General features: G+C 55.8%; 4 protein-coding genes across 4 annotated transcripts; 3 read left to right on the top strand and 1 right to left on the bottom strand.

The window, feature by feature from the left end:
• Positions 1-1,239: 1,239 nt before the first annotated feature.
• N0V96_001718 (uncharacterized protein) lies at positions 1,240-5,795 on the top strand (the record flags this gene model as incomplete). Its single annotated transcript, XM_053192940.2, has 5 exons — positions 1,240-1,654; positions 1,708-1,834; positions 1,893-2,204; positions 2,274-3,542; positions 3,599-5,795. The coding sequence occupies 5 exons, from the start codon at positions 1,240-1,242 to the stop codon at positions 5,793-5,795; spliced, it is 4,320 nt and encodes a 1,439-aa protein (XP_053049471.2).
• Positions 5,796-6,005: 210 nt separating this feature from the next.
• N0V96_001717 (uncharacterized protein) lies at positions 6,006-6,389 on the top strand (the record flags this gene model as incomplete). Its single annotated transcript, XM_065756302.1, has 1 exon — positions 6,006-6,389. The coding sequence occupies one exon, from the start codon at positions 6,006-6,008 to the stop codon at positions 6,387-6,389; it is 384 nt and encodes a 127-aa protein (XP_065615542.1).
• Positions 6,390-8,260: 1,871 nt separating this feature from the next.
• On the top strand, positions 8,261-9,013 carry N0V96_001716 (uncharacterized protein; the record flags this gene model as incomplete). Its single annotated transcript, XM_053192939.2, has 1 exon — positions 8,261-9,013. One exon carries the CDS (start codon positions 8,261-8,263, stop codon positions 9,011-9,013), a length of 753 nt encoding a protein of 250 aa, XP_053049470.2.
• A 90-nt stretch (positions 9,014-9,103) lies between these two features.
• Positions 9,104-10,753, bottom strand: DEG1 (pseudouridine synthase deg1; the record flags this gene model as incomplete). Its single annotated transcript, XM_053192938.2, has 1 exon — positions 9,104-10,753. One exon carries the CDS (start codon positions 10,751-10,753, stop codon positions 9,104-9,106), a length of 1,650 nt encoding a protein of 549 aa, XP_053049469.2.
• Positions 10,754-11,187: the final 434 nt, after the last annotated feature.

The raw sequence follows: 11,187 nt of genomic DNA, 5'->3' as shown, positions 1-11,187 counted from the left end.
CATTCGACCATCTCCACCATGCCATGACCCCCCCGTCGTCCTGCTGCATATTCCCCAATTCTGTCCCCCTCGGCACGCGGTGGCTTGCACCTTGCACACCTTGACTGGTCCCCTTCCACTGGCTTGACAGGGTCCCTCGACGACCAGCACCCCGGTCTATGCAGCGTCTTGGCTCGTCCAGATGAGCCGGACCGTATCCGCTCCCAGATACCTCGACCGTTCACTGAACAGCTCTAATTTTATGGTCAAGATTGATCGTCCAGTGACAAGTCAGCTCCAAAACTTAGGCGCCATGCTCCATGTTGCTTGACTTTCTTCCCATTTGGCTCCATCACACCCCGTCCACTCTGGCACACACCCCCTTCGAGCAGCAGCCTCTCTTATTTTCCATCGTCTTTTCGATTCCTTTTCTTTTCTTTTCCCTTTCCGTCGTCTGTCTGTAAGCAAGAAAACCCTCTCTCTCCTGCTTGTGTGTCTGTGAAAAACCCAGTTGCACACTTGACAGAATCTTCCTGCAAGACAAGCGCCGGCACACCCCCTCGACGAAGGCTTATCCAGTGAGCTCTCTCTCTACGTCCAACAACGTCAACTTCAACAGAGACAACCTAATCGCTTCACACCCTTCCACTTGCGTCTATAGCGTCTTGCCCCCCCTCCTCAACACGTCCCGACAGACTGTAACCGTCTTTAACACGCCGGCTCCCAGACTTTCTTCTCTTTCTTCTCCTCTCCTACCTTTATCCGGTAATTCACTGGCAACGAAGAAAAAAAAGACCAGCAGCCCCGCGCCGTAAAAGAGAGACATTAGAGTGCAACGGCACAACCAGCAACCGTAACACGACAGCAGGCAGACGATACCGCTACTCTACGACGCCTACGAAGAGCTTTGCGCAAAGTCTCTGGAACCAGGAAACGTGGGAAGGATAGCCGGCCCGGGAACGGACATTGAATAGTGCTTCATGTGATGGTTGGATTGAAAGAAGTGTAGCTTCCCGACTGCCTTTGGTTCGCTACGAAGCAGCCGGACGGTGCTGTGATCGTCGCGGATTGGTGAGTAGGCCTGTCTCACAAGAGTCACCCACCTGTTTCTCGGCTTAAGAGGGCTCAAAGGTTCTGGTCTGGCAGACACGGACCTTGCAGCCGTTGCCCTGCCTTGAAGTCGTCCTCCCCAAATGCAGCTTGCCGACTAACATCGCACCGGGTCCCAGATCGAAATCCGAAAAAGGATATAGTGCCATCATGTCCGCCTCCGCGAGAAACCGAACCGCTACCGTCAGCTCCGGGCAGTCGTCACAAAGAGGTCGGAGCAATGAGATGCAGGATTTCAACATGTCGCAGCCCAACCTCATGCGGTACTTCGAGCCATGCGCCGCCACGGCGTCCATGTTCTTGTATGCGCAGGGCTCTTCCATCGTATGCTGCCACCACGATACTCTCACAATAGAGAGAAGGTTTTCAAGGCACTCGGACGAGGTGCAGTTGCTCGCAGTTGATACGCAGAGCGAGATTGGAGCTGGAAGGCTGGTAGTCAGTTACGATGCCGGGCAGACAGCTATTGTCTGGGATATTATGACGGGCGACGAAGTAGCCCGATTCGCTTCATACGAGCACTTGACAACTGCCGCGTGGATGCGCAATGGCAATGTTGCATTTGGTATGTTTATTTCTGAAGAATCTCACATGGTATTCACTAACAGACGGCTTCAGGTAATACGCAGGGCAACATCATTCTGTTCGAGCCCACAACATCAGAGCATATCTCTTCGAGGACGATTGACCAGATTGCCGTGACAGCGCTTGCACCGGCCGCAGACTGTAGAACATTTGCGATTGGGTAAGCTTGATGAACCCTAACGGGCATTGAAAAAAACAAAGTTGCTAACTCTTCGTAGATACCAAAATGGCTCGTTGTTAGTCGCAACTCTTCAGCCACGGTTCACTATTCTCCACAACCTAGGCACATCGAGAGCACCTTCGCCCATCGTCACGCTCAACTGGCATGCCTCGTCGTCTCGACAAAAGTCGGACATGCTGGCATCACAGACCCATGATGGTGACCTCCGGGTTTGGAGTGTGTCCAAGTCGTACAGCAGCGATGACCCCGCCAAGGTTGTGAGGATTCTCAAGCGCACCGATAACTACCAGACTGGTCCCAACTGGATGGGTTGGTCAAAGAACGGCCGCATTATCCAACATTCTGACTCGTACGTCATTCTTTGCCACTTGAGGCTTACGCGCGCGCTTAGAACTTGCACTGACTTTTATCACACTAGGGAAACACTATCGTGGGATGTCCGTACTAAGCACGTTACTTGGGATAGTATCCCGACGCTCGAGCATGTCAGAGGCCTGGCCGTGTACGGCCCTGGCGCCAGCCTCTTCACTCTGGGAGCCAACAACACCGTACAGCAATTCGACCTCAACACCCCTTCCATCATAGTTGCCAATGTACAGCACCCGGCCAACTTGTTGCCGCCATCACCGCCTGTCTCGATAGAAGAACAGCAGGGACAGAAGACATCAACAACCATCGTTACTGACTCTGATGCCACGTCTGGTTCAGTTGAGCTTGGCATTTCGGAGAGTGACGAAGATCACTTATCTCCCTTTGACCGTATAGTTAGCCGGAAGGACACAGGCACGCCCAAGGCGCTCGACCCTTACGATGCCGATACCGCAAGCGCGGCTTCTAGTCGCAGCGGACTGTCTTCCATCTCGCGATCCTCCGGAGGATCTCGGACACCCGGCCGGTACCCGTCGTCGGCCGTCTCTCGAGGCATGACTGAAAACACCTACATCTCTGCCGGGTCGTCTCTCAGATCTTCTGCTGCGCCTTACCAAGAACGAGACATGTATTCCATGAGCGGAACGTCAATGATGAGCGGCACCTCAATGTCCTCATACCGCTCTCGCCGTTCTAGGCCATCCCGTCTGCGAAATGAGGTCTTGCCGAGCCCTGTCGACAGCAAGGTTCAGGATCTCTTCAAGTACACCAGGAGCCGGCTCAGCGACATTCCTTACAAGCACCCGATTGCAAGTGACCATAGCCGACTCACGAATGACGATCTTCGCAAGCAGATGCTTAGCACCATCTTTGGATGGAACAAGGAGATTGACGACTTGGTCAGAGAGGAATTGAGCCGACACAATGCGGCTTCACCGGCGCGCATTCTTTTGATGAGATGGCTGGGCGATATTGACGCAGATGTCATGGCAGCGAGCTCAGCCTCAATGACTTCATCTGACTGGATGTTGCTGGCCCTCAGCGGTATTGGAGGCCAAGCCTCGCAGCACAAGCTGGGTCGCGCCTACGTTCAAAGACTCCTGGAGCATGGTGATCTTCACGCCGCTGTCACCATTCTGATTGGCATGGGTGATCACAATGATGCTATTGAGATCTACGTGTCCCACAAGAAGTACATGGAGGCGCTTATACTGACTTGTCTCTTCTACCCTGCCGTCTGGGAACGACAGGCAGCTATCATCAAGAAATGGGGCGAGTGGGCTGTTATGCACGGGCAACAGCAGCTGGCTGTGAGATGGTATGTTTCCTCTGTTACGTGACGATGTTGGTACGATGTGCTGATAGATTTTCCAGCTTCGCCTGCACTGGTGCCGAATCCGATGAACCATGGACATCTCCTTCTGCGGCGCAAGTGACCTTCCAGAGCATCAACCAGAATGTCCATGAGAACATCCCGGAAGTTCTATCACCTCCCCTGTCGCCTCCCGGCATCAACCGTGGACCTCAAAGAAGCATCGCCAAGACGTCCGCTCTGAAGCTTATCACGTCATTCGGCGAGCAGCAAGGGAAGTCAAAGTTCTTTTCTCAAGGAGACGGCGGACAGACTCCTATCGCTGCCGGCCCAACACCCATCGCCGATTCTGCAGTCTCCCCCGGCGGATACGATGTCACCACTGCCTTCATTCGCCCACCAAACCGCAGCCAGTTCAACACCCCGAACTCGGCGAGATCCGGAGCCTCTGCCTTCAGTCGCAAGCGCCTCCCTTCCATCGGCGAGATTCCAGGAGACTTGTCGCGCGAACAGCTTCAGGTTGACGTTGAGGAATCTCGACGTGCCATGCAACTGCGCATGTCTTCTGCCGAGCAGGAGAATCTCGCTGCCGGTCTGTCTCTGCAGAGGGCTGCCACAGCAAGCCCGATGATGATGCGTGACCAATACAAAAAGATCACCACGCGGACAAGAGAAGCGCCTCCCCCATCTCCTGATGCCAGAATGATCATCAAGATGGAAGGCAGCATGGCCCAGCGCAACGGTTCCCGAGACCGCAAGCCAAAGGGCCTTCACCTTGAGCTCGCAGGTCTGAACAACATGGCCAATGAGATTACCTCTCCCGAGCAATCGGTGGCATCTTCCACCCGTTTCCATTGGCCTTCCCGACGTAGGGGACCAGGCTCCGTCACAGGCTCTGTCACATCTCAATCCACTACCGGCAAAAGTATCCGCAGCAACACTACGGGTGGACGACAGGACTACATCCACAGCCTCGACACTGCCCAGCGCTTGCAACAACGCAAACAGCGAAGTCGACATGCCAGTCGAGAGGGCAAGCGCGATGGCTCCCGTGGTCGCGACCGTGACCACAGCCGCACTCGCAAGACATCGTCTCGCGAGGCTTCCGCTGAGCGTGGCCGTGCCTCTAGCCGCAACTGGCCCAAGGCAAAGCGGTCCCCAACCTCGCCCATCCCCATGTCGCCCGAGGATCTCATAAACTTGAGTACGCCCAAGTTCTTGCCGGATGTCGGAGAGCCCGTCACAGTGAGGAAGTCTAGCAAGAGCAGGAAAGGTACTAGTCGCGCATCCAGCCGGGGTAGCCAAGGCCGCAACAGAAGCCCCGAGGGCAGACATCGCCCTCCTGCGCTCGAACTCCGCGGCCGAAGTACGGACCGGACTGGTTCTCACGCCAGGTCACCTTCGTCTCCTCTACCGCTGTCAGCCAATCTTGTCCACTACCAAGGGTCCGAAGACGAGGAGGACTATGTCAAGGCTGTTGTTGCCCAAGAGAACTTCAGAAACAGACACAACAGAAGCACCAGCCAGCATGGATCCCGCAAGGCGCTCTCACCTGAGCTTACCAGAGAATTCCCCCGACGAGACCGATCCGAGAGTCGCCGCCGCCACGCTGGTGAGAATCTCGACCAGTCCCGCGATATTGCGCCTCCCCAATCCAAGTCTCGTGCCGCCTCTACAGAGCATGCTGGGGACTTGAAGGCCATGAAGGACGAGAGGCAGCGTAAGAAGGAGGAAGCCGCTCGCGAGCTTGAGGAACGTCGCAAGTCCCTCGCACAGCGTCCCTCGGCACCACCGATTCCCCACCCCAACCATATCCGAATCGGTATTGAACCATCTCCAAGTGCCGTTGAGCTTCCGCCTCGCAGCCACACTGCCGACCCTATTACCAACAGGAGCATGTACGCCCGCAGCAGCTCGAATGTGCACATCGGCCTTCCCGCAACGCCTAAGGCTATGCGTCTCATTATTGAGTCGGACAAAGACAAGAACAGCATTCCGGTGCCCCCGATCCCGGCCACGTTTGCTCAGAGACATTCCCCGGTGACTTCTCCCCAGCAGCAGTCTCCTGAGAAAGAGCAGCCTGCCGAGACCCTCACTTTGCTCCCTCAGACAACTTATCAGCTTCCTTCCACGGTCTATCAACCTCCCAACCGCGGAATGATTCCCCGCAGCATGTCGGCCCCGCCCATCCCCCTGATGCGCCCTCCCCCAGAGGTCCTAGCGCCAGCAGCAAAGGTCTTTCTCGCGGTCCTTCCATGAGAAGAGGTCATTCTGGTGAGATCCGCACTGTCGATGACATGATCCGGGTCAGACGTGCCTCCCAAGAAAGCAACAACTACGGAAGCATCCCACCGCCACCGCCTCCTCCTCCTGCTCCGCCAATGTTGAAGGAGCTTCAGCACCTTGCGATGCCTCCTCCCCCGCCCCCCGGCGCCTCTCCCGTACACCGCCCACATCCAACCCGTCACCATGGGTTCCGGTATGATTGAGATTGTCATGGACGACGATGACGTTATCCAAACGACTATTGCTGCTCCCATGGACACAACAGTCCCAGTACTTCCACCACCCGCCCCGCCCGTGTCCAAGGGTGGTCACAGCCGAGGACGCAGCTTCTCTGAACGCGACAACAGCATCGCTGGCCGATTCTCCAAGGCGACCGACCGCTTCAGGTCCGGCAGCCGCAACCGCAAGGAGCTCTCGGCGCGGCCCCGCGGTCAGGAGGACTACGAATACGCCCCTTATGAGAGCGTCCCCATGCCCATGAACTATGGTCGCGAGTCGATGCGATCTCCCCCCGCCATGGCGCAGAAGAGCTTGCCTACTGGCCTGCACCACAGCGAGATGATTTGATTTGATCTTCTTGCCAGAAAAGTTCCAACATTCCCCGACCCCTTAATTATCTTTACACGTCACGTTTCGATTCGTTGCATGGCGACAGGCGTTTCTCGATGAATCTCGATACCATTACTTTTTTTTCCACGACCAACGAACACGAACAACGCCCTTTGCAACGCGGCAGCTCTGGGGCCGCCAGAAGCACAACAACAGCAGTTAGAAGCCGCATTTTGTATACTTCGAGTCTATCCTTGACGACGAATATTGGAACGCGGAGTGAAACATCATTTCTTCTCCAATTTTCCTTTTTCAACTTTTCTTTCATTACACTTCTTGTTTTGCATTCTTATCTTCTCAAATGATGACTGATGATGGCTGGATCTTGGGATTTCGGGGCAGAGCCGCAAGGCAATACACATGAACACACGATACCTGTAGTGGGAAGAGCGGCCATGTACGTGATGGAATGGACAGCGCCGCGGAGGAGGGTCGAAGAGGGCCACTGGGGAAAAAAAAAACAGAGAAAAAGCTGGATGGGTTTCAAGATGACACCGTCTTGCGCCAACGAGGATGATGAGTAAGAGAGAGAGAGAGAGAGGAGGGGGACGGAGTGGTCGGAACGGGATGGGTGAAAAGGGACCGAAAAGTGCTGGAAACGCGTGTCTTACAATGTTGCCTCACGGCACCTTTGTTCATCTAGTCGAAGGGTACGGGGATTCTTCCTTCCCCCGCCTCTTTTCATTTCTTCAACTTTTTTTTTTCCTTTTCAGATCTGCTTTCCCAAGTCGTTGACTGGGTTGCGACTGATGTTGGTCTTTTATTCCCTTTTTGAGCGGGTGGTGATAGCTATGTAGCTTGCTCGTCGAGATGGCCATGTACAGGCTGAATATTGAGAAGAATGCAATCTGATTCGAAGACTTATCGAGACATGATCCATGTGATATGAGAGCATCAATACAGCGACCCCGGCAATCGGATTGAGTTTGGTCCATGGGAAAAGGCGCAAAAACGAAAAATGGTTTCGTCGTTGACTGGGATTGAACCATGTGCGAGAACAACTGTGCCCAAAAAAGGTACTTCCAAACACCACAAAATGCATCACCAACAAACAGCACACACTTCCAACGTCTGTCCCAATTGCCAACAAAAACAATCAGACAGACGGTTGGAAACGTGATGCACATGCATCTACAATACTTAATCAAAAAAGCCAAAAAATTGGAGTCGATATTTCTATCTTCATCCACGACCCCAAGCCCCCAGCGATCGTAATCCAGCACGCCATGCGACGGTGAAGATGCCTCTGCAGAGTGAGACCTCCCTCAAGTGTCATCTTCATTGCTTAGGGCCACACGCAGCGATCGCAGGTTACCCGTGCGAGTGGGTGGCCACCGCAGCATTCGCACTGGGCGCCGCTGAGGGGTTCCAATGTGGATGGGGTAGCGGAAGAAGAATAATGAAAGCCTTCAACCATTTGACCATTACAGCCGGTAATTGCGAGCAAAAATGTGCTAGAAGTAGGGTTGGCGGCTGGAGGGGGGACGTGCGATGGTAGACGGGTGGGGCTGATGAGGTAAGCAGCTTGTTTCTGCTCGCGTAGGCGTGGGTGGGAGCTTGTGGCACTCAACGCGCCGGCGAGCATCTCCACCGAGCACCGATTTAAGCTCACCCACCCCAGCTTGCAGTCCTGGTCGAAGTTGACTTCGCGATTGCACCCAGGGGTTCTGGCTCTGCGAAGCTCTGCGAAGCTCTCACCAATCCCCCGAACCAAACCACCAAGCCGTCTCGAACCCGCACGACCTCAATGGCACAATAGCAGCCCCCTTACGGTCCTCACTTTTCGAGCTTCTGCTCCTCATAGCATACAACCCACAACTAACTCCACGATGCTCGCAACCACCCCCCGCCTCCACGTCCGGCGCCCCTCGCCTACAACAGCCGAATTCACAGTGACAACCCGCCCGCCACCAACCCTCACAGTCCGCGTCTTCTCAGCCCTCCTCTTCACTCTCCGCATCCTTCTCTTCTTCTCCTCGATCTTACTCCTCCAAGCAGCCCTGGCAGAATCACCCTACGCCGCCTCCCTCCTCTCCGCATCAACAAGAACAAAACCCACCGCAATCGCAACCGCAACCGACGGCCCAGACGCCCTCTTCTCGAGCGCGACACTGTGGCAGATTCTGTTATTTATAAGAACCTCGGCGCCAGGCCGCCTAGCGCACGCCGTGGCAGCATCGCACGCGATACCGCTACCCGTCCTGGTCCCGGGGTGTCTGCTCGCGGCGTACGTGACGCTGAAGCGCACGCATACCACTGAGAGTCTACTCGTGCTGCGCGGGCTGGGGATACAGACTAGTTCGACGAGCGGGAGCTACTTGTCGGCTGCTGCGACGCGGTTCATACCTACGGAGAAGATTCAGGACGTACTAGTGAATGAGGCGTTCAGGGGCTTCGAGGTGCGGTACTATTTGATTGTCATTGTCGAAGGGGAGGAGGATATCGTTGTCGTTTTCCCGAGGATACTGCCGAAGAAGAAGATTGTTGAGACGGTGTGGAGGGGCGTCAGGGGGTGTCTTTGGGAAGCAGATGGAGGGAGTGGTAATAGGAAGATGGACGATAGATGGCAGAATGGGGTATAACAAGTCCCCCGTAGCCTTGACGAATTCATGATCTGATCAAAGCTTTCTGCTTTACTTTATTGTTTATGATAGGGGGCATATGCCCATGGCCTACTCATCCCCATCGCCCGCGGCAGTAGCCTGCTTGGCATCCTTAATGACCTTCCTCCAATTCTTCGACTCCCTCATCTCATCAGAGTTCTTGAACCCCTTACGCTGCGCCCACCGGTCATTAATCTCCGCCGGCGACGGCGTCAGCTGCTTCTTCGCAATCGGCACGTACCCGCCCGACAGCTTCCCCTCGTGCCCGCCCTGGAACACCCTCTTTCCTTTCGCCTTCGACTCGGTCCCCTGCACCTGTCTCGAGACGAGGTCCAGGAGACGGTTCGCGAGCAGCTCGTCCATCTTCTTTTCGCGGTAGTGCGACCACAGGTTCTCGACGACGTCGGCCTCGCCGTATACCCAGTGTAACGCATTCTCCGCGTCGTTGGATGTCCGGCTCTCATCGTCGCCTGGGAAGACGCAGTTCCACAACACCAGCGGCGTCTCGTGCGCGAGGTCATAATTCGGCTTCCGCGGCGTGTTCTCCACGTCGAGTAACCGCGTCACGAGGTCGGGCGTCTCGAGGCGCTGGCCGATGAGGAAGAGAATCGTGACCATATGCCGGATCTGATGCCACAGGAACGCCGTCCCGCGGATATTAAACGAGTACACCTTGGGAAGCTGGCTTCCATCGACAGCGCTAGCGCCCAGGTACGGCAGCGCGGTACCCACGTCTTTCACCTCCTCGATGCCGGCCTCGAACATGCGTCGCTCAAAGTTTGTAATCTGCTTACTCCCGTCCACCTTGCAAAAGTTACGGAAGTCGTGGCTGCCGATGAAATTCTGCGCCGCCTGGTTCATGGCGTCGATGTCGAGGTAGCCCTCCTTCATGCCGTCCGGCGCGCCGTCGACGCTCGTCGCCGTGGGCGTGAAGGCGGGCTGGGTGAAGAAGTAGCGGTACTGGCGCTCCTCGCACGAGAAGCGGGCGGAGAAGTCTGGTGGAGGCGAGGGGCACCATGCGATGATGCGGATGTCGTCGGGCAGGAGGCGGTTGAGGACCTTGACGTATTGGATCTCGTCGTTGATCTCGTCCCAGACCTTTTCGGGCTTCTTTTCTTTCTGTTCCTCCTCGACCTTTTCCGTGCCCTCCATGGGAGTGTCGTCCCCTTCCGGCTCAGCGGCTGGCGCAGGATCCTCCCCTTGCTTCTTCTTGGGCACCGGTCTGTTACTCCGCACCCTCAACCCGATGACCTGTCCAAACGCACTCACGCCGCGATCCGTTCTCCCGCACTTGGAGTACTCGCAGCAGTCAAAGTTGACGACATCCTGATCCTCTGGGAAGATGAGGCACGACTTTGTCAGGGCGTTCCACAGCTCGCCCTCGATCGTCGGCAGACTCGCCGAGGTGGCGTATTCGAATCCTCCGTACCGCTTGCCCAGGTACGCCAGCTTCAGCGCGATGAAGCGGGTAGAGTACCGCGACGAGTCGATCCGCTTGGCCTCCTTCTTCCTCTTCTTCACTGGCGGGGCCCCGTCCGTTGCTGCTGCTACCGCGGCACCGGCACCGGTGCCGCTCTTGTTGTTGCTGGGGGTCCCGGACCCGACTCCGGAGGCCTTTGATGCCGCATCCCGCTTGTCGAGTTCATGCTCGAGCTGTCTTATGCGGGAGATGAGACGCGCCTGGTCCCATGACTCGTACCGACCGCTCACATCGGCCATGTTTGCGACGGGAGCGGTGCTGAAGCGCCTAGCCGCGACTTTGGAGGGTGGCCGGTAAGGATGAGTGAGATGCTGGTGAGTAGTAGTGAAACTACGGAGATGTTGGTGGTGGTGGTGGCGTTGATATTGCCCTTGGGCCAAAACTTGTGAGGAGCCGTGTAATAGGCCTCCAGCGTGCCTCGATAGGTTCAGACTCGGGCTTGGCGGGCAATGCAGACAGAGACCCCAAAACAATTCATGTAAGGGCTTCATATGCCCTCTCTTTCTCCTCTCATGTGAGTTTACGGGAAATTTTTGGAGGGGTGGTGGTGGTTTAGACGCGGACCGGCATCATGCGGGTACCTTTGGGCCTGAAAGAGTCACTTTGGAGGGGCCGGCGCATGCAAGTTGAGTGACAGCCAATTTTTATTTTTTTATTTCTTAACATCAACTTT

This window comes from Colletotrichum fioriniae (assembly GCF_027942845.1).
Source record: "Colletotrichum fioriniae strain IMI 355084 chromosome Unknown scaffold_1, whole genome shotgun sequence".
Taxonomy (NCBI): domain Eukaryota; kingdom Fungi; phylum Ascomycota; class Sordariomycetes; order Glomerellales; family Glomerellaceae; genus Colletotrichum; species Colletotrichum fioriniae.
The sequence above is the reverse complement of the archived record's forward strand: the minus strand, read 5'-3'. Positions and strand labels throughout refer to the sequence as shown.